This window comes from Podarcis vaucheri (assembly GCF_965113315.1).
Source record: "Podarcis vaucheri genome assembly, chromosome: 8".
NCBI lineage: Eukaryota > Metazoa > Chordata > Lepidosauria > Squamata > Lacertidae > Podarcis > Podarcis vaucheri.
In genome coordinates this window covers 88,092,591-88,116,342 of record NC_138766.1, presented here as the reverse complement: position 1 = coordinate 88,116,342, position 23,752 = coordinate 88,092,591, and the positions used below count along the sequence as shown (strand labels likewise).

The window sequence follows — 23,752 nt, the reverse complement described above, 5'->3', positions numbered from 1 at the left end:
ATTCCCTATTCCCCCTACAGCTACCCACACCATCTCCCATGTTGATCCTCCGGAGCAAATGGGGGCAAGCAGAAAAAGTTGCAAGAAGAATAGAGGCTTAATTTCCTCCTTTGTTCCAGTCTTCTGTTTGTGGGAACAGAGAGCATTCTGGGACTAGAACTCTCATTGTGGATTTCTTTATCCATCCCATTATTTCTGCTGTGACTCCGTGATATTGATTTGTGGTGTGGAGTAAAGAGAGTAAACATTCTGCTAGCAGAGAGAGAATAAATTAGTATGCAGCCATCAGCAGTGATAAGAGGTAGATCACATCTTTTTTTGGGGGGGAACTAGTGCTATACTAAAATGCCGATCTACTGATAATTGATATACATTTTTCCTCTGGAGAGCTTTTTTTCTTTTTACTTTTGGAAGACTAGGAATATGTTGCTTGCCAGAGTCATAAGGTGGAGTAGAATTCAAAAATCTTTCCAGACACTGAATCTTGACACATTTGCCTCCTGGCTTTTGGCTTTACTTGTGCATTTCTCATTACTTCATTGCTTCTTAAAAGATTCATTTGCAGATTCATTTCACAAAAGTGAGTGAAGGATTCCACATGAGTGCATGCCTTAGACCAGATCTAAAGTGATGTTTACCTTGCCTTTTGCTGCAAACTCTTGCCCTGTTTCCTTTGTTGGGCAAGCATTAATCACTGTGTTCTCTAATTATGCAGCTGTATCTTTCAACATGCTTGGCAAGCCTCTGATAATCAGACTTTCTGTGGATAAGGTGATAGTCTATCCTGCTTACTCACTCAAACCTTGCACACACAAAAATCTGAAAAGAAAGGCCTAATGAACCACAAGACTGCATTCATTTGCACATAATTGTATCTTGCTTTTTTAAAAGCCCACAAATCAAAGGCCAGACCTGACACCTGTTCCTTTCTTGTTCCCTTCACCCTGTTCTCTTTAAGAAATTAATTCTAAATTACCTTCCATTGAAGTTTTGCCACCCAACCAACCAAGTACGAAGGGTGGCGTAGATATGCTACAATCTTCTGCAACCCTTGAGAGGTGACTTCTTGACACAGATAATTCCCAGAGGTTGAACAGACATTGGTTTTTACAGCTTGTGGTGTTTCTGAGTTTTTAAATGACTTCTGATCACCGCCAGAGAAGCTGCCAAATGTTGACACCTTGGCCAGATTCTGAGATTCCACCCAGGCAAATGGTCACAGGTTTTGGGAAAGACTTCCATCTATTCAGTTTAAGGTCCTTGCAGCACCTGTAACACTAGCTTTACCCATAATCTTCTAAGCATCAGCACCCCATCACACCTAGAGACTTTGGGGCAAGCTGTAGCCCACATGTCCCAGATCTGGGTCCAACCTAACTGGTGCAGGCATGCAGTCCACAGCTTGCCCTGGGGTGGTAAGTAATTTCATGGACATGCCAGTGCCTTCAGACATTCCTGGGAACTCTAGAATGGTTTCATTAAAAGGGTAAAAGTCACAGCAGAAGAGACCAACATTAGGTGAATCCCAACACTTCACACTTAAAGTGAACCTTAGGAGAAAACTAATGGTAAGAGCTCTTTGACAGTGGAACTAATTACCTGGAGAGGTGGTGAATTCTCTCTCTCTTGTGGTCTTCAGAAATTAGACATCTCTCTGCTGGAGATGTCTAGCTCAATTTCCTGCATCAAGCGGGGTGGGGAAGAGAAGATTCGAAGACCCTTTCCAGTTACGTGATTCCTCATGTATCTGCATCATTCCTCGCCTCCTTTTTTTAGTAATAGTTGTGACGCAGCAATATGATATAGGAAGATCGTTTCAGGCCTCTGAGCTGTCACATGATAGTTGAATTCATCATGACAAGTGCAGATGTATTTACCAGCTGTCTACTGCACAGATTCCTAATCTTTTGATTGCTCAGTTTCTCTTTCTAAAAAATGCTTATTTATAAACATGACTCATCTTGCATTCTTTGATGAAGATGTTATTGCCATATAGGCCAGTTGACTCCAAGACTGTTTTCTTACTCATGTCTCTTCCGTTAGAGACAAGATTTACTGTAGTTCTGGTCAGGTTGTTTCAGAGAGGAGGCCAGGCTAAAATGGATGCTTTGGAGAACAAAAAGTGATATGGAATGTAGCATAACATATCAAATTCCTCATGTTGAATATTCAGGTATGAGTGACCTTTAAAGTGCAAAGTGGATAATACGTCACTTTGCAGTTCAAGGGTCACTCAGACTAGAACCTGGAAAACAATGATCTTAAGACTATTCTCTATTGGTGCTTAATTCCGTACAAAATGTGGAAGTTTTTTGGCCAAAACATGCATCGTTGGAAGTGTAATGGAATCAACACGGATTTAATAAATACCTTCTGGAGTTGTAAAAATAATTCCTTTCTTGAGAGTATTGTACAAACAAGTACAGGCTACGAACTTCCAGTAAACTCTAAAATAATTCTCCTTTTGATACTTCATTTGATACTTCATTAATACTGATTTGCGGCTGATTACTACACTGCTAACAACCGCAAAACCGTGTATTGCACAAAAATAGAAAAATAAAGGCCCTCCCCTACTACAGTGTAACTGATTGGTTAATGAAAACCTGGCAAATCCTAATTGTTAAACTTCCATATGAGAGGAACACGATACATAATAGTTGGGGAAACAAATTTATTTAGAGGTAGGCTTTGTTCCTACATTTTTGGAATGACACTGTAAATGGTGATATTTTTCCTTTTAATCTGTTCATCCTACAGTAGTTTTCTTTGTGGGGTTCTTTTTTGCTATGTTGCCCCTTTCCCCCTTCATATGTCTTTTTTCCATTCCTCATTCCTTGTTTTCCAGTATGCACAAGGGTTGGAAAATACATATATACATATTTCCTGCTCAGTAATAATGCAATAATAATATAGAATTGAACAGACCAGGCAATTGCATTCATACCCAAGTCAAACGCATATAATTTAAGCTATTATTACCTTGGATAACTGACACACTAGAAAAGCCTAAAATGACCTCCTAGTTAAAGGCGTGTGTCATTTAAACAGTGTGAGGATTCCTAAAACTGAATTATGAAAGAGCCAAATGGCCTGTCCTATCTTTGGTAAAATGCTGAGAAAGAGAATTTGGCTCTGAAGAAAGCCTTAAATGTTTCCAATTAATTCCAGCTCATTGTGCTTAAATCATGGCTGGCTTTGGTGAGGCCCGAAAGCTCGGTGTTTTAGCATTCGTATTTACACAGCCACTGAGATGCAGTAAATCATCTACCTGCCCATTAACAGGGAGTAATGTGTTATCTTTTGTTGTGCCTGAAAATAGGCTGTCATGCCGGGGTCAGAGTGGCTCATGAGCTAGTCAAATATGGCATGGCTTCCTCTCGTCTTTCTACAATGGAAAAACTAATATCCTACCTTTTTGCTTTTCTATCCCTTGAAATGGCTTAGTGTCTCATTTCCTAGTTGAACTTGTACCAGCAGCTGTTTCATGTTCTGCGGCAGGCTTGCGATTCATTAAGACCTATAATGCCTTATCCTTCTTCTGTATTAAGCTCCAAAATAACCTTTGCTTCACATTCTGAATGGTTGTGTGATAATCAGAATCACGCATTCTCTTTCGAGAGAAGTTGGCCTAATAAAATCTATTGCCTTACATACGTGAGATCAGGAATTATAAGCAATCGATGGTCCTCATAATCCATATTGACAGATTCTCAAGCCAAGGTTTCTATCAGACTTTTTACCTGATCTCTTTAACTGCAAATCCTGGGGATTTTAACCTGTAGCATCATGGAATCTGTTCTTCCTTACCAGTGAACTGTGATCAACTTCTCTACGTGGGCCACATCCCCTGTAAAATTTTACCAGCATGGGTGTTGGAATAGAGCACTTACATGGTTACTCTTAAAGATATGACCGTGTATATATCTGGAGATCTGCAGTTCCCAGTGGGCCTTTCGTATATGTGCCAGCGATGCAAGTGTCATCTACATGAGCGTGTCAACATACACACCTGTATGTAAAAACATGTCATATATGCATCATCCCTCATTTCAATAATATTAGCAGCACTTGTGAGAAGTGAGAGCTGGACCATAAAGAAGGCTGATCGCCGAAGAATTGATGCTTTTGAATTATGGTGCTGGAGGAGACTCTTGAGAGTTCCATGGACTGCAAGAAGATCAAACCTCTCCATTCTGAAGGAAATCAGCCCTGAGTGCTCCCTGGAAGGACAGATCCTGAAGCTGAGGCTCCAAGACTTTGGCCACCTCATGGGAAGAGAAGACGACAGAGGACCAGATGGTTGGACAGTGTTCTCGAAGCTACCAGCATGAGTTTGACCAAACTGCGGGAGGCAGTGGAAGACAGGAGTGCCTGGCATGCTCTGGTCCATGGGGTCACGAAGAGTCGGACACGACTAAACAACAATAAGCAGGCCAGTGGCTCATCAGCCCAGCATCCTGTTCTCACGGTCTAATTTTATTAGACCAACAGAGAAATTACCCTTGATACCCGGAAACATTTATCATTTGGTCCATGTAATGGGTATGAGTTACTCGTGCATAAACTGGTGCCTTTCTCAGTTAATTTGCCTTGTTAAACCTTTCTGACTGCACAGCCCCTTCTCATCGCAGCTGCCTCAGTCACTGGCAGAATCCGTCAGTGGCCGTTTCTTGAACCTCTTCCAACATAAAAGTTGTTTGACACCCAGTCTCCTCCTCCTCTCACTGCGTGGGAGTCTTCTGCGCAGGGAAGGCGTGGGTAGCAGAGGACCTGGGCTCTCCTCACTGATGTCCAGTGAAGAGTCCTGGAGCCCTCTCTCCACTTCCCCTGTCTGCTTCCCTTTATCCCCGGTGTTGCGCTGATTGGCTTCCCCCTCTACGGAGCTGTTTCTCCCCCTGCTGCTGGGTCCTTCACCAGCATCATCTGGGAGCCTCCCCTTCGCCTCTCCCTCCGATGTCAGTTCCCTGACATTCCATTATTTATTTATTTCATTAAATTTATATCCCAGCCTTCCCCCCAAAGGAGCCTCGGGCAGTCCATACAGCTTAGAAACTACCAGCATGGAAAAAATATATACGGATTCAGTATGACAGCAGCAACCTCCCCGCTTCATACATGGCTCTTAGAAAGGTTGGTGGATGACGTGGTTTTTGTTACATGGTTTTGAGATGGAAATCATTCCAGGAATAATCTTACGGATGCTGAGTGTTGTGCTCCCAAACTGAGGGGGCAGAAGGAAAGTCTGATCTCTGTATGTGAGCTCTTTCTTTTCTAGGCTAATGATTTCATGGTACTTTGGAAGGAAGTATGACATATCCTTAGGAATCTGGGATTCCTTGGAGGTCTGTGGGTGTTTGGGTTTTTTACCGCTTTTACTTACTTAACAGGCCAGCTTCCCAGGTATGGCTATAAGACATGATGTTTTCAGCTCCAAAAGTCTTTTCTAATAGCCTGGGGCACATATCATTGCATCTCACTGTTGTGGTATGGGTTAAAAGACAATGTTTGGGGAGGAAATAAAAAATCCCTGAATAATTTGCAGACTGAGCTGGTTTTTAAGCAGAACACTACATTTCTGAATAGTGCAAGGAGGTGATTGAAAGTCGCAGACTGTGTCCAGCAGGGCATCAAACTCTAATGTGGACATAATTTATTGTATTTCTAAGTGTACTTTATACAGTTTTTGAGCCAAGAAACACGCTACAAAATTCAAAGGTGCAGAATCTGAAGAATAATCACATTCTGATCAGTCAGTCCAGAAGGTTCATATCAAGCCAATTCACATTGAAATTAATAGAAATCAAAATTCTCCATCTAGCCCCCTATATGGGTAATGCCAGTAACCCCAAATACATTGATAAGGTCATCAGAATGCATGTTTATTAAATGTAGAATGGTAATTCTCAATAACCATAACTGGTTTACTCCCAAGTGAGTGGGGTTAGATTGCAGTGTCGTTTACTGGAGTCATATACCAGCCCAGGTTCTATACCATACAGTGGGTAGTATCCAACAAAGTAGAATCATAGTATTGTAGACTTGGAAGGGACCCTGAGGGTCATCTAGTCCAGGCACGTCCAACTCCCTAGAGACCGTGATCTACTCCCAGTATAAAACAACTGGCAGTGATCTACCAATTGTCATTAGAGTGGGGGATGGGTGGCCAAAGTTGTTGAGCTTTTTTGGGGGGGCAGAGTTGTGGAGTTTTTTAGGGGGGACTTCATAAAATGCTGGAGGGGGGATCCGAGACTTTCAACAAAATGCTTTCTTCAACCAACGATCGAACACTCAGGGACTGACCAGTTGCTCACGATTGGCCTGCTGGACATCAGTGATCTAGTCCAGTGTTTCCCAACCTTGGGCCTCCAGCTGTTTTCGAACTACAATTCCCATCATCCCTGACCACTGGTCTTGCTAGCTGAGGATTATGGGAGTTGTAGTCCAAAAACAGCTGGAGGCCCAAGGTTGGGAAATGCTGATCTAGTCCAACCCCTAGCAATGCAGAAATATGCTGTTCCATATGGGGATCAAACCTGCAACCTTGACGTTATCAGCACCACACTCTAACCAACTGAGCTATGCAGGCTGGTTCCATTACTGCAAGAACTTCCAACTCTGCAACATAATTTCCTCTTCTTGTACTCCCTTTGAATCCGTTCTGACGGTTCCCCCAACTCTCAGGAGCAGCTTTGGGGAGAGTGCAGGAGGCATTTGTTGTGTAAATGGAAATCCTTGCACTAACGTGACTACTTCATTGGATCCCACCTATTTATACAATAAAAGCACCATAAAAAGAAACTACATCACAATTCAGAATCGTAACACAATGGTTTAAGCAGCAAGTCAAAAAGTCTTTGTCTTGTGCAGTGGTGGCCAAACTTGACCCTCCAGCTGTTTTGGGACTACAGGTCCCATCATCCCTGACCACTGGTCCTGTTAGCTAGGTATGATGGGAGTTGTAATCCCAAAACAGTTGGAGGGCCAAGTTTGGCCATCACTGGTCTAGTAAAGGTAAAGGGACCCCTGACCATTAGGTCCAGTCGTGACTGACTCTGGGGTTGCAGCGCTCATCTGGCTTTATTGCCCGAGGGAGCCGGTGTACAGATTCCGGGTCATGCGGCCAGCATGACTAAGCCGCTTCTGGTGAACCAGAGCAGCACTCGGAAACGCCGTTTACCTTCCCACCGGAGCGGTACCTATTTATCTACTTGCACTTTGACGTGTTTTTGAACTGCTAGGTTGGCAGGAGCAGGGACTGAGCAATGGGAGCTCACCCCGTCGCGGGGTTTTGAACCACCGACCTTCTGATCGGCAAGTTCTAGGCTCTGTGGTTTAACCCACAGCGCCACCCACGTCCCATCACTGGTCTAGTGCCTACAAAATATTGATGTTGGTTCCCCACAAAACCTGCTGGAGTAAGAGTTCCAGAAACAAGTTCCCACAGATGGGAAGCGACTCTCTGTGGTTTCCATTTGCCTCACTTTGTCACTTGGACACAACCTTCGTATGCAAGCAGGCTGATGTGGGAGCAGGTGTTCTTTAAGCACCCAGCTGTGTAAAATGGCATTTCTTAAAGCAAACATGTAGCTTCCATTTGGTTTTGCAGTGAGGGTGCCTGAACCAGCCAGTCCTCAAAGCCCAGGGAGCTAAGCATTTTTCTTTCCAGTGAACATCACCCAGTGCGGAGATTTAATTGAAGAAAGCTGTACGTTATCCAAACCTCTACAACAGTCAAGAGATTGAATTGCTCCAAAAGCGAACACTGATCAACGCTTTGCCAAGGATAGATTTGGGAATTAAATGTGAACTGATGAATGAAAGGAAGCTAATGGAATCCAAGTGAACAAGTTAAAACAGCAAAACCAGGCTTTTGAAACAGACTTTTCCTTTCTTTCTTTGTACCAAGCACATAATTAATAGCGGCAGAGAACACTTACAGTGATAATCTTAATAAGATAGGATTTTCCAACTCTATGGACTCGCTCTAGCGTGGAATCCCAATGCGGAACCAAGACCAGAAACTGATATTTAATAGAAATTTGAGTTTTTAAAGCAGAGGTTGGATGGCCATCTGCCATGGATGTTTTAGTTGAGATTGCAGGGAGTTGGACTAGATGATCCTCGTGGGTCCCTTCCAACTCTACAATTCTATGAATTTCCATAGAATTTGTCTGGAGGGAGGGGCTAAAAAGAACAACCCTTGGAGCGTTCTGCTATTTTATGTGGAAAGCCAACTTGTTTGTTTGCTTTAATTTGAAGGGAGGCATATAAATTTATGAAATAAATTCAATATATGTGAAAGGGCACTTTGAGAGAGAGAGGGATTGTTAACCATAATGTACTGCCTGACCTTTCCGTGAAAATTGTAAACCACAATTGTCCTTGGGTCCATGCATATGCAATGTGGAGTCGCTCTGTCTCATGGCGAGAGCCATAGTCTCCATGGCGAGAGCCCAATATATTTTGCCTTGAAGTTAGAGTAGAAATCCATTTTTTTAAAAAACCCAAAAACTTTAAATGTCAATAAGGAATTATAGGGCTGCACTCATGTCCTTATGTTAAGGGAGAGTTAACTAAATTGCATTCCGCATTATAACCTTTTTCGAGGGGTGTGTGTGGGATTCTTGTTACAGTTTATAGCCAGACAATAGTTCCACCCATTACTGTCAGAATTTGGCATAATCTCATTGCCAGGGGTTCTACAATTAAAGCAAATCATAAAAGTGATAATGGGAAAGGAAACCTGTTTAGTCCTGAGGCTAAGTTGACATTTTTGTGTGAATCTGCATTATTTATCCTGATTGTAGCAGATGTAATGTCATAAATATTTTTCAATAGTCTGACAAATTTAGGGCCAAATCCCCACTCACTCCTTGAACGAAAGTACACACCATCTTCATTCAAGCTAAAGGCATATGAGAGAAACAGGATTATGCCAAAGAGAGTTGGAGCGAGAACATAGCCCTGTTTCACACCATTCATTATAGGGAAGGCGTCTGAGGATGAGCCGTCATAATTGGACGATGCCATTCATGTTCTTGTGGAAGGACACCACCATCTTGTGAAGCTTTGGTGGGCATCCTATTTTTTGAGCAGTGTTTTGTGGTAGGGATCCTTGTTTCCAACACTGCAAGAGCACTTTCTGGCGAACCAGAGCAGCGCACAGAAATGCTGTTTACTTTGACGTGCTTTGGAACTGCTACTTTAGCAGGAGCAGGGACTGAGCAACGGGAGCTCACCCCGTCACGGGGATTCGAACCACCGGCCTTCTGATCAGCAAGTCCTAGGCTCTGTGGTTTAGCCCACAGCGCCATCCGCATCCCAGCTTCAAATCCCCACTCGTTCATTAAGCGCTCGGGGTGATGTTAGGCTAGGCTATGCTCAGTCTCTCAGAGTAAGAATCACATGCACCATCTTGGGCTTCTCAGAGGAAAGATGGGAGAAAAATGCGATACTAAATCTAGCACTGCATACAGTCAGTAAGACATACAAATGCACTCAGCTACCACAGGATATTTGGTACTTAACTCTTGCTGGAACACCATTTGGGCTGGCTTGCCGGCTTGCTCAATTTTGAAAGGAAACAAGATGGCACTAATTAAATGTAAAAACATTTGTTTTCATGCATGGGAAGGTTGCCAGAAATTAGGCTGCTTGAAAAGATTATGAAAAGCACTGGACTGTTCTACAAATTAGTATTGGTCTTTTTTCTAAAGTACAGTATTATTGTAGCTTTGTGTGCAACACTTAACACACACCAGTTTCTGCCTTGATTTATAGTTTTGAATAAAAAATAAAATAAAAATAAAATGCACGGACTTCATCTTCTCTTTTCTCAGACTGTGAAGGCATTGAACTTTAGAGGTGTGTGTCATAAGTATTTATACACTTGGATCATGCATTCCAAGATTGTAAAGAGTCGGTTTTGTAGACCAAAGCTCACTTTTGATGATTGAGCTTAATATATTCAAATATCTCTACTCGAAACCTGTGCCACCTTAATATGACTGCTCTTGTTATGGTTTTGTCTATATGTTTTCTCTTTTTATCTCTAGCAAACACACTGGTCTTTCTCTCGAAGCTTAAATTCTAGCTATAAGGATGATGAAACTGACGTGAAACACATACAGCAGATTTAAAGCAAAAGCACATGCATGTTCAGTAACTAGGAGACTTGACTGTCATGAAATAACAGTTTTTGTGTATGTGTGCAAGTAAAAGTGGCTGCCTGTTTGGAAAAATTGAGCGAAATGATTTATGCAGGGGGGCTGAAGGCGCATAGAGCATACTTTGGGGTATCTGGTGCACATATTGCATAAGCAGTGTTCAAAACGCCTTTGGAAGGTTTTTTTGCGGGAGGGACCCATAGCCCAGAGCACTTCTATCAAATGTGACTAGTCAAGCTAAAACAAGAACTGCCAGGAACTGCTTCCGACTTCATAAAGAATACACAAAGGAGAGACAAGGTACTTGCCTAATCTAAACATCCAGGAAAGAAAAAACCCAGCTTGATTTGTACACTGCATTAGTTTGCAGTGGGGCAGTATTTTGCTTAATCCCAAGTCTTTCCCCAGATGTTTTGAAAATTGAAATGGGCATAAACGTAGTCAACCAGTGTCTAATTTATTTCTACTCACGGCCCTAAGAATTTTCCTCATGTTCTGTTCCAAGTTCAGGGTGAATTGTAAGCAAAGAGGTAGGTAGGAAGGAAGGAAGGGAAATAAGAAAAAAAGGAAGGAAGGAAGGAAGGAAGGAAGGAAGGAAGGAAGGGAAGGAAGGAAGGAAGGAAGGAAGGGAAAGAAAGAAAGAAAGAAAGAAAGAAAGAAAGAAAGAAAGAAAGAAAGAAAGAAAGAAAGAAAGAAGCAGGTTGAGGTCACTTTTCTAACCTGTGCCAGTTAGCAGCTAATAAAATGGCAAGCACAGCTGGTGTCATTGTAGATCTTAATGTGTGCTCTTACAACTCGCTACACAGGAGCCGATAATGGCAGTGAAACACTTGTTTAAACATTTCACAGCTTTTTTTTTACCCATACATGTGATTCATCTCACCTAGATGTACCTGTTGCTTTGCTGTTATTTTTAAGCAAGGGGTCTTCCTTAATAACAAAGTTGCATTAGAAATAGCAGCATAATGCTGTCGCTATAATTACTAGTAGTTGGCACTTAACACCAGCAGGGTTCTACAATGCGCTGTGAGCATCAGTTTTGATTTTATATTTCAGTGGAGAGGAAAGCAAATAGCTGTCAGTAGGCATGATTCTTAGTAAGATTTAAAGGCTTACTCCTGTATATGTTCAAGATTACAGTAAAAATGTAATGCGAGTGAACCCTCTCCCTCTGTCCAGCTGCAGTATCATGAACACCTAATTGGTACATAGGATGAGAGAGTCTTGCATTTGTGCGTGCATTATGTAGGTGTGTACAGTGTGTGCAGGCTGCTAGCATGAGGTCCCAGAAAGGTTGGCCATGAGGAAACATAGACCTCATGCTGCAAAATATTTTCCCACCCCTGGCCTATGTATCCCAACATCCTCTTCCCAACAATGCAACTAAATTCAGGGGTCATCAAACTTTTCCAGCAGGGGGCTGGTCCACTGTCCCTCAGACCTTGTGGGGGGCTGGACTATATTTTTTTGGGGGGGAATGAACAAATTCCTATGCCCCACAAATAACCCAGAGATGCATTTTAAATAAAAGGACACATTCTACTCATGTAAAAACACCAGGCAGGTCCCACAAATAACCCAGAGATGCATTTTAAATAAAAGGACACATTCTACTCATGTAAAAACACGCTGATTCCTGGACTGTCCGCGGGCCGGATTTAGAAGGCGATTGGGCCGGATCCAGCCCCCAGGTCTTAGTTTGCCTACCCATGAACTAGAAGCTTCTGGAAGCCTTCCAGGAGAGCATGAAAATAACAACTCTCCTCAGCACATGGTTTTCAAAGGTTGCCGTACCATCTCTGAACCTGGAGGTCCCATTCAGCTATCATGGCAGAGAGCCATTGATAGGCCTGTCCTCTGTGAACTGCGGTTTCTGCCTTTAGCAGTTCTTGGGCCCATTTAAGTGTTTACAGTCATTCAGTGTGTAGAGTTGGCCTGATCTGAGAAATTGTTGTGTGTGGTGTGAAACATGGAGGCAGACACAATCTTCCTCCACGGATTCAGGTTGAAGGCCAGAGAATAAATATGTTGTGCAGGTCATGGACTGGTTGGACGCAGAGGAATAGTGGGAGGAACCAGCTGAGAAACCGCCAAGCAGTGGTGGAGCATATGCCTATGCTGGCCAGGGCTGGTGCACTCCCAAGGGGGGGGCATGCTCCTGAGGGGCATGGAGGGTGCCCTCCCAGATGCAGGATAACCGCTCGGGTTCACGGAGCAGTGCGCGTGCCCTGCAGCTGGGGGCAGAGCAAGCAGCCCACAGCCACGGAGCGAGTGTCCGATGGTGGACATTCAGCGCACCGCCCATGACTCCCAAGCCTCCCCCCACTGTCAAAACAAAGGGGGAAGGGGGGAATGCTGCTTGGCAAAGCGGCACAGCTGCCCCCTTCCCCCAACGGCTCTGGGTAGGCCTGGGAGTCACGGGCGGGCAGCACGCCAAATGTCACCCGCTCAGCGAAGACACCCGGGGCGGTTCTCCCCCACCGCACCCCCCTTCCTCAGCCCTTGCCACCAAGAGAAGAAGACTCAGAGCCCACAGAGTGGTAGTGGCACAATGATAGTTGGGCAGAGGGAGAAGACTGGAAAGAGGAGGTGTCAGAAGCTGAAGAAGCAACAGGGCTTAGTGAACAGGGAGTGTCTATGGTAGAGAGAAGTCCAGAATCAGAGGCTGAAGCTGAAGCAAGAGAGTTGGATGAGGGAGGCCAAGAAGCACATATGAGTCAAGCTGGTGAAGAGTCATAGGTGTCTTTCCCTACTGCTGTGACAAGCTCCCCTCCGCCACTTGTCTCCGAGAACCAGCAGAGGCATGAAAAGGGCAGAGGAGAGCTTGGCTACACGCAGGCATAGTCTACAATTGCTTGGGAAAAGCCTTGGAGAGGAAGGGAAGGGTCTTAGAAAGTCTCTTGGCAACTGATTCAGGATGCCAGACCTACCAGGGATGAGCTGCTGTGTTCATTAGCCTTGACACTCAGCCAAGTTTGTGAAGATCATGTTTTTGCTAATAAAGGGTTAACTCCATTTTTTAAAACATATCTGAATCCGAGCAAGATGAATATAGCACTCGCCATTTGGCTGCTGTACCAAAGATGTAGAGCTTCTGCATGTTAGAGCCAACAGTGATTTACTCCCAAAGCAACACCAAGAGTAATTTCAGCTTTTATATGCCATCTGTGTTAGCAAGTAGCAACGACACCAACTGGACTCTATGCATGGAGCTCTCTTTCATTTGCTGCTGAAAAATTTGAAAACAGGTCCATGTGGTGCAATGGGTTTTTTCTGTGTCAAGGGAAGAATGAAACTTTGAAATACTTTTGATGTTCTGCTACCCGCATAGGCCTGTGCAAACATACTTTGATCATTTGACAGGAACCGCTGTCTTTACACTTTTATAGGTGGCTAGTACTGCGGCTGAGTTCAGGAAATAATTAGTGCCTCTGCACATACACACCCTAAATCAATCAGTCTAATTGGCTGTGAAGAATATGAAATAAATTGGTTTGATTAGAGGTTACTGTCTTGTGACCTTTATAGTTTAATTGGCTATGGAGGAAGGATGCTTGGAACTGTTGCATGCGTTGTGATGTTGGGTACCAACAGAAGAAAGGGGAAAGTTATGTTTCGTTCATCATTGTTGGAGCACAGGTTGTATGGGCCACCTGACTGGTCAGCTTTCAATAAAGGTTTAATAATAATAATAATAACAATAACAACAACAACAACAACAACAACAATTTATATCCTGCCCTCCCCACCAGCCAAAGCCGGGCTCAGAGCAGCTAACAACAATAAAAGTAACACAACATTCTAAAATCCATTCATTCTAAAATCCATAGTACATTGTCGATTCTGAATGCCAGTTTGACACTAGCAAGAACATAAAAGAGCCTTGCTGTCCACCTAGTCCAACATTCTGTTCCCACAGTGAATAACCAAATGCCCATGGGAAGTCCACAAGGATCTGCCGTATTAATTCTCATTTGGCACTGTGATACATTTCACAAGAGGAAACATTTCAAAAGTATGTAGAAATGTAGCTTTGTGACATTTGGAGAGAGTGCACAGAGATCTAGGATGGGATGGTAGCTGGTTTTTTATATTTTTATATTTTATTTTATTTATTTATTTATTTATTTTATTTATTTATTAAAAAGTTACTTTATTTTTGGGATGCTGAAAACAGGTACTAGCTGGGTAGCTCAGGTGGTGTGGTGCTGATAACACCAAGGTCACAGGTGGTTCAATCCCTGTAAGAGACAGTTGCACATACCTGCATGGCAGGCGGTGGGCTAGATTTTTTTCTCAGGGCCCCTTCCAACTCTATGATTCTGTGTTATATCTATGTGACTCTTCTCCTGAACGTGAACCATGTGCAAAGTGGGGGAAACGTCACTTTCAGTCTCTTTTCCAGAGATGTGTGTGACTTTGGGAAGACAGCTGCTAGTGAGTAGGGTTGCGATAAAAGATATTCCAGTACCTTAGAAGCATGCTGCCATCTTCCCACTCATATTGCAGAGTAAAAAAATGGAAACAGACTGAGTGCGTGCTGGGGGAAAAAAAAAAAACCTAGGCAAGCTTTTCTTAGTATAGTAGCATTTAGAAAGCTGTTTTCCTTTGCTTAGTGGGTACTGATGGATATATGTGTTACATTGCAAATTTGGCTGCACATACTCTGCTCCTAAAAGTCACCCTGAAAACCTGGTGGTTTATTCTTGGCATTGCCCAAATGTCCATTGTGTTAGTTCTAGAACCAACAATTCAAAACTCATTAGTCATCATGCGTCTTCTCCCAAACATAATCACAAGGTGTTGAAAGTCGTGATAAAGGATGATAAAGGTCAATGTTTACACAGTATAGAAAAATGTTTTCTACATTGCTGGGTAGATGTGGTTCCGGCGTGTGAACTTTCCAATTTTAGTTGGTTTATTTTGGTGCACTGAGACCGATAAGGATTCAAAGTTCCTGAAGCACAACTTATTGAGTTTGTCATTTGGGGTCTTTGCTTTGCAGATGTGTCGGTGGAGGGAAAGCTCTGTGACTGCGATGTTGTAGCAGATTGCACAGTCGGGGACACGGTGAAGCTGGAAGTGAAGCTGACCAACTGGAGCAAGCGCAGCGTAGGCCCCTTCTCGCTCACGGTGATCCCCTACCAAGATTACCAAAATGGCGTCCACAACTACGATCTCCAAGATGGCATCACTTTTGTTGGATCCAACACCTTATATATCGATACGGTAAATCCATAAATGACCACATGTTGTCTGGTTCCGCATTAGAATGTTGAAAAGATGTTGAAAAGCACGAGTTTTCTGTGAAAGGTATCTTGGCATACCTCATCTGTTGCATCACAGATCAAGAAGTAGACTTCAGTGCTGGATATATCTGCTTCCTAGAGGGTATCCCAGAGCTTATGCTAAAAGAGATACAGTGGTACCTCGGATTAAGAACTTAATTTGTTCTGGAGGTCCGTTCTTAACCTGAAACTGTTCTTAACCTGAGGTACCACTTTAGCTAATGGGGCCTCCCGCTGCCGCCGTGCGATTTCTGTTCTCATCCTGAAGCAAAGTTCTTAACCTGAGGTACTATTTCTGGGTTAGCGGAGTCTGTAACCTGAAGCGTCTATAACCCAAGGTACCACTGTACCTATATCAGCCACCTTTTAGAAATCTAAACTTAAGAAAATCCTTTAGCATTCTACCTTTCAGTTTAGAATTTACTGTTTTATGCATGGTCCCCTGCTGAATCATAGAATCGTAGAATTGGAAGGGGCCTTGGGGTCATCTAGTCCAACCCCCTGCAATGCAGGAGTCTTCCAACCAACCTGAGCCCCGAACCCACAAACCTGGGATTAAGAGTCTCGTGCTCTACCGACTGAGCTATCCAGTCTCATCCAGTTATACGCCACACGAACGTGCTTGACTCCTGGTCCACACATGGGAAAGAGGTGGCAAAGTGGCAAGTGGTGACCTCCTTCCTCAAAGTACTTATGGGAAGCACTTGTGGAAGGAAATCACAAATGTTTGTGAACTTTGATGAGTGGTTTGAACTGTACAAGTTAAGCCAAGTTTGCCAAGTATGATTTTCTTCTCTGACATGAATTGTGATTGAATTGGAGTGCTAGCAACATCACCACCACCACCATCATAATTGCAGAGCAGCTTTTCAGCTGATTTCTTGAAGAAAGCCTTGAGGAAGCAGGGATCATTCCCTTTGGGGTGCCTCCACCATTAAGGTTGCTGGTGTAAGTAAATGTTTTTCAAGTTGGAGATACAGTAGATCTTGGCAATGAGCCTACAAAACCAAGCGAGAGCTGTTTGAAGAGGCCAGAGTGCCGTAGGAAAAATTGTTCCACAAAGGGAGAGGAACACAGTGTTCTGGTGTTTACATGCTAATTCCATAAGCCTCCAACCTGTAATAGAAGAATTTGAGTGCTTGGTGCTAAAAGAGAACATAAAACTTCTAAGAAGACTAGTGGAACAGTGAGAGCCAGGGAAATATGGTTATCCTTGGATATGAGCTCTATAATATAGACAGAGCAGAGGAATATACACATGCACAGAATTGTGATGGATGCTACTCTCATCCCAAACCCTAGAGATGAAGAAAGACATCAAGGCAGTAACTGAAGGAGAGAATGTTGCATTAATGGGTGATTTCAGCTGCCTGCCCATTGACTGGGTGAATGTAGTGGCTCTTGTTATATTGTTATTGCAGCCACTGCTGGAAACTGGAAACTAACCCTCTGAAAGGAGGTGAAGAAAGCAGAGTCACACATTTCATCTCTGTGAAACGTCTCCACTGTGCACTTAAGTGGTCTTTTCACATTAGAAATGCAAATCTGAACTGCGAGTGAAGTTAACCTTGTATTTGAAAAGATGTATCTCATGCGCACGCACTCATTAGGAAGCCGAGATTGGCGGTGCTGCTTGTTGAGTGTGCTTTCATTAGCAAACCTGGTCTGTGTGATGTAATAAACGAAAGGCCCTTAGAGAGCACTCAGGGAAATCCAAACCAAACCTCTTTACGGAATATTGCTAGACCAAAAGCTAAGCTGATTTTGCCTCAGGTGGTTGTTTAAACTATATCTAAAACAGCCACCAAAGGCAGAGGATGCGTAGCTCTCCGGTTTCTACTATCTGGATTCTTCAAGTGCTATAGCTGGGTGACCCTGGCAAAATGGGCATTCATGGCTTAATCACTTGTCTGCCTACTGCTGCTCTTTGTTCCAGAATCAAAGCTATGAGAGAGCCCAGTTCTCCCCCCAAACCCCCACTTTTACCTTGATTGATGTTCCCTTTGGCATTCTCTGGGCTGCCTAAATCCAGCTACTTTAGTAATAACCCTTTCACTTTGTGCCAATATTCCCCCCCCCAAAGTAATATGTTACACCAGACCCGACGCTTGCCAATTTAAAAGCAAGCAAGCAAGCCAGTGCAATTCTTCGCGGCTCTCATCCCGTCTGTAACAACCTGCAACTCATCTTTCAACGCGTCCCCGTTTTTACCATTGATATTCTCCAGACTTGTAGTTTCAATCGGATCTATAATAATAAAGGGACACCAGAGCTTGGTTTCAGTGATCCATCTGAATTTTGGAAGAACAAATAGGACCCATGACAAAGTTTTGTGGTGAGTCTTTATTCACTCCAGGATACATCCCCATAAACTGCAGTAAAGTTCACACACACAAACCCCCGGTCAACCCTCTTCTCCTCCCAAATGCGAGCTGATTGAGCAATCCAGTTCCCTCTTGTTTCTCACCCCACCTCCAGTTTTGTCATCTCCCACCCCAACTCACAAAAGAAAAAAAACACCTTGACATTTTAGAAACCCTGGAGTTTCATAGGCCGTTTAGGGGTTTTTCAAAATGATTGGTTTCATTTAATTCACCACTTTATATGTTATTAATACATAAGGAGTCCCAATCAAGAAAGTAGAAATTTCTGCCCTTAGGTGACCCCATTTCACTTCCTAATGACAGGCACTCAGTTACCCATGTTCACTACAGGGCCTCGGACAGAAATCCTCCCCCAGTTCCACCTGGATATAGGAAGAATTGAACCTGGAACCTTCCGTGTGTAAATGCTTTGCTACTTAGCTATAATCCTCAGCTGAATTTTTAAAGTTTTATCCCACCCACCCACCAAAATGTTTAGAAGGAACATGATCAGGGGTCTGGAAACCAAGCCTTATGAGGAATGGTTGAGGTGGTGGACTCTCCTTCACTGGTGGTTTTTAAGCAGAGGTCGGATGACTTCTCTCATGTATGATCTACTTGATTACCCTGAGGGTCCCTTCCAACTCTACAATCCTATGATTCTAACTATTGATCTGCTGCATACAGATAATGAATATTCTACTAAAATAACTCCCTCCCCCCATCTCTTGCAGGTTAAGCCAACAGAAAATTCGGTGTGCATTGGAGCCCTACTCTTTCTGTACACGGGTGATTTCTACTTGAACATCCAGTTCCACGAAGACAACTCCAGCAGGGAGCTTCCCCTCTCGTGGTTTTGCCTGCCCAGCGTTCACATCCGTGCTGCGCAGCCCGTGATCCAAACTAAGATGTAAATGTACCGTATAAAACAGCATTAGTCGCCATGCTCAGGAAGGCTGGGCGTTGCCTCCACATGACCTTAGTTTGTTGCTTTCCAGTCTGATGTTTTCATTTCTCTCCCTCCCTGTGAAATGCATTCAAATACTTCCCACAATTAGCTGGTAGTTACTGGAAGCTCGTTTTGTTGATTTGAGAAGAAGTGAATGAGTATACTAGGGAACACAATTTTTCCTTATTTGCGTATGGTTCTTATAGAATAACATTCCTTTCTCTTTCCCCCAAAGATCTTACATTGTTGCTGAAGTGCAGCACTGGGCTTTAGCAATCAGTTTTTAAGATGCAGACTTAAAATGGAGTAACGGCTAGTATATTAATGCTTGTCTAGATAGGGGGCATCCAATACATTCTTGCAATATGGGCAGAATTCCTAAAGCCGCTTCCTTGAATTTTCAGCAATATTATAGAAACTTTCAAATATACCGGAAATGCAGGCTTGTAATGCAAACTCCTTTGAGCTGCAAACTTGGGTCTAATCAGCAGGATCACATTTGCAATATAAAACCCACACCAACTTCATAAAAAAGTGCTTCATATTTCAACCACAGAGTGTGCTCGTTATTAGGAAGCAGAAAGTAAATTCCTGTTGGCTTCATCATATGCACATTGGGATCTGAATTAATTCAAAATGGTGTTAATCACATATGTTAAATGGCAGCATTGCAAGCATATCTCTTTTTTTGGTAGAGGAATTGCTTCTAAGCAAGTGACACAGGTATTTGCATGAAGTGTCTCTTTCTCCTCACACCACCTTGTTCCCTAAGTGCGCATTTTCATGCGATGTAGCTTTTGATCTGGCATCAACTCACAGTGCTCTGGACTCCTGGGGCAAGAAATTAGGACTGTGCACTTTTGTTTAGAAGTTGCCTGATTAGTGGGAAACTAGAGACATCGCCTGCTGAAAATCCCTGCACTGACCTTCATTTCAGGATGGCTGTCTATCCTTCTAGGAAGCATTAACCCAATAGCCAGAGAAGTGACTTTGTGCTTTCTTCATCGTGTTGCCAGATGTGTAATGGCAGGCTTTCTCCTACTCCTTGCCTTGGATGGGCAGAAAATATTGTGCTCTCTCGTCTACTTATCCTGATCACTTATCCTGATTGCGCCCAATAACATTTACAAATGGCCTAATATTTCTGTATCATCTTTGCTCTTCCGTTTCTGAACTCTTCCATAATACCTGGGAAACAGCATGTGGACTGCAGGTGTATGCATTCTCTCCAGATTGCAGTCCATTCCGCTGCTGCTCTCTGGCAACATCTGCTTCCTAATAGATGCCACTCTGTGCAAGGTGACTTTTGAAGTCTGTTCCATTACAGAAATGTAGGATCTAACCTCCCCCTTGTTAACTTTAATGGATTATCTGCTTTGGCACTCTCTCTGTTTGCCTGCTTGCATGCTCCCGAGTGAGAAAGGGTAACTTTGCAACGCTGAAGATTGTTAAGTTTCTGGCCAGAAGTACATTTCCTATTGCGTTATTTCACAGATCTGTATTCTGAAGGAAGCTGGTGTAACCCCAGCTGTGCTTAATCTCTGAGCCATTAACATATTAGATTCCACAATTGCACTTGCAATAGAGTTTAAATGCAGACTGTTTTCCAGGTCTTTCTCCTTTTCTGGAAACGTAGGCAGATTTCCCCCCTCCAAATCTGTAATGGGACAACTTTCACCTGTAAATCAACTGTAAACCCCAGTTAGATGAGTTAAACCACTCTTTGGTTTTAAAACTGTTACAAACTGGGAGTAGAATTTGGTCCGTTGTGTGTACATGCTGATATATGCTGGTGAAACTCAAATCGTATGTTACGTTGAACTTGCCAAATAAATATTTGTCCATCTGCCTCCCTCCACCGTGTATGATTTTCCACTGTGGTTTTACTGCTTGTAATTATGTGACACCTCGGCTGCTGTTATCACCTTGTGCCTTAACAGAACAGTATCAAATTACCCCTCGGTCTGGAATTCATTTTCACTCTATTTTATCTAGCGAAATTGAGCTTGTTAAATGATAAAGAAAACAATAGATGCATATGGACCAATAGGTGTTTTTTTTAAAAAAGCGACAACAACCACCATGTCTTTATAGGAAAAAATTCCTGCTTTAAGGAGCTTATAGTCTAAAAACAAAGGAGGAGGAGAGAAGCCCTGGGATATGTGGTAAGAATGCAAGCAAACATGGCTGCAAACAGATTTGGCTAAGCTTAAGTTTGAGAGAGCAGGTATATGGGATGAAATAATAAAGACCTCGGCAATGCAGGAGCAATGCGAAAGGTGTGAGCGTGAAACTTCGGAAGGCATGAGTGCAAATTTGTGCAGGACCCTTGTTCTGGGTTGGAGACCTTACCATGAGGTCAGATGAATGAATATCCACTGGTGGTTGTTAAGGGCAGCAGAATGGAAGAGAGACAGATCTGATCCATGGTCTCAGGGTTTCCTGGGGAAGCCCTATGAAGATGAATGAGAGCAGCACAAAAGAGTCAGAGGAACCAGGGTGGTATTCTGGCCATCAAGATGGCATCTAATGGGAAAGTAGTATGGAAGCTGGTCTTCAGTCAGGCATGGTCCTTCGCTAACAAACATGTTCCATCTCCTTATATAGTGTTTTAATAGCTGCTCTTATTTATGGTTTGTATGTTGTTGGGTCCATTTTAAAGGTGCCCTGGTTCCCCTGAGACTACGAAGCAGCCTGAAAACGCGATAAAGAGCATTGTTTTCCAGTTCCTCTCGCTGCAGGCCCCTTGGGCCACATTGTACTATTCTGGCAGCTGCAGCCCTGTGATCTATCTCTGTGTACATCTTGTACATTAATGGAAATGTGTCAGCCATCATCATTATTGCTTTTTAACTAGCCTCTGCTGATTGAAAAATTGACATCACCCTCCTGCTTTGAAGGCAGCAAGAAGCGCAGCCATTTGTGAGAGTATCAGATGCAGATCACAAAACAAACAGATGTTAGTGGCCAAATCTGGGAAATTTGATTAGCCGCGTCACATGCAGGGCAGCTGGGGACATATCTGGCAATGTTTTGGCCTCGTTTAAATATTTAACTGGAGTTTAGAGCGTACATAGCACCTTTTAAAAAAAATTCTTTATTTTGTAATGTCTTCGTTGGCCTCAGAAGCCACTTTTTAGATGCTGAGAATGACTTTATGCCCTTAGATGGGTGTTTGTCATCTTCAGGGACTGAGGAACATAGGAAGCTATCTTAAACTTGTCTGTCTGGCCCAGTGTTGTTTCGTCTGATTGGTAGCTCCCAGGAGTTTCACGCAGAGGCCTTTTCCATTACCTGCTGCCTGGTGGTTTTGACCAGAGTAGTTGCTGGGGATTGAACATATACTCGCAACCCAGAGCTATTTTATCTCCCCCAAGCCTGAGTTGGCTGTGACCCAGCCACACCCAATTCAAGCCAGTCTCTGCTCCCAGCAAAAAGCAACGCGGCAGAGAGAAGCCCTGAACAGTGATTCGTTCAGAGATGTGGCGGCCAGCCTCCTCGAAGCGGGTAATTGTGTTGGAAATAATTGACTTATCCGATCACACCTAATGCAGTAAGACAGCGGGGAAAACTGCCCTTAATGAAGACTGAGTGGAAGGTAGCAGGGCCAGAGCAGTGATTCATTCCGGCACACAGCAGGTCTCTGACACCACCTCCAGCAGGTGGATGCTTCAGTCTCACAGGAGCTTTTAATTATGTGTGACAATATGAGGTTTCATGACTGATAGCATTTCCCAACACAAGATACAGTGAAAAACGCTACATTTGATGCATTTAAGAAAGTGGAAGAAAAATCTTACAGAGTAGATTAGGGTTAATGAAACCTTTTGCATCCTAGACATCACATTTTCATCTAGCTAATCTCTGGTGGGGTGTGGGATTCAAAAGCCAGGGGTGGGGTGGGCCAGAAGCAAAAGTAAGCAGAGCAAAGAATGTAAGTTGAAGAACACATTCTAGCCAGGAAGGATATGAAGGTATGTGGCCTTGGAAGGTTCCCATGGGTCAGTTATAGATGTCTACATGGCCACATGCAGGCTACAGGCCAGACTCCCATCCCCTAGAGTAGGTCCCTCAGCAGTTAAACATAGCCTTCATATCTAGAGGCAGTATTCACCTGCATGCAAAGACAGGCTCTGGCGGATTGAGACCAATAGTGGGTCTAATGGTCAAGAAGGCAGTTTGTGCTCATGCTGTAGAGGGAGTAAGGGGAAAGATGGTTCTTGTTGACCTGGGAAGGGAGCCCATCTCAAGAAGGAAAACGGATCCTAACCCTCCTCTTCCCTTCGGGATATCTTCAGGAGAAGAGGCGGCTAAGGAGTCAACCCTACGTAAATCTGGAACAGAGGCCCTAAGATGGTTGGGTTGGGCCTTGCACGCCTGCTTCCGGCAACTCCTGCAGCCAAGCTGATGCCAAACTTATTGCTCTGCTTTCCTTTGGACCACATCAGCGATGCTGAGAGGAGGGTCTTGTTATAACCAGTGTGGTGTAGTGGTTAAGAGTGGTAGACTTGTAATCTGGTGAACAGGGTTCGTGTCTCTGCTCCTCCACATGCAGCTGCTGGGTGACCTTGGGCTAGTCACACTTCTCTGAAGTCTCTCAGCCCCACTCACCTCACAGAGTGCTTGTTGTGGGGGAGGAAGGGAGAGGAGAATGTTAGCCGCTTTGAGACTCCTTCGAGTAGGGATAAAGCGGGATATCAAATCCAAACTCTTCTTCTTCATCTGTGCAACCTAGAACTTCCATGCACACTGTCTAGGATTGTGCCCCAGGGAGGCCCCCATTGTCTCTTGAGGCAGACGGATGCCAATAATACCTCTGATGTTGGTGACAAAGAAGAGGAAAAAGCTAAGCCACCTTCCTACCTTGATTGTGAGCTTTCAGAGGTATCATAATGGCTGCTGGAGTGCTGGGCTGGACAACCTTTTGGCAAGACGTCTTCTGCCAAATCTGTGGGAGACGAGTAGTTGATGAATTACTTAATG

General features: G+C 43.6%; 1 protein-coding gene across 1 annotated transcript in view; it reads left to right on the top strand.

The window, feature by feature from the left end:
* The window catches only part of TRAPPC9 (trafficking protein particle complex subunit 9), a 276,428-nt gene extending 255,813 nt beyond the window's left edge, over positions 1-20,615 (top strand). Inside the window, exons 22-23 of the mRNA XM_082236028.1 lie at positions 15,175-15,398; positions 18,555-20,615. Of these exons, the coding sequence (XP_082092154.1) occupies positions 15,175-15,398; positions 18,555-18,734 (404 nt within the window). The 3' untranslated portion in view covers positions 18,735-20,615. The remainder of the gene's footprint in view (positions 1-15,174; positions 15,399-18,554) is intronic.
* Positions 20,616-23,752: the final 3,137 nt, after the last annotated feature.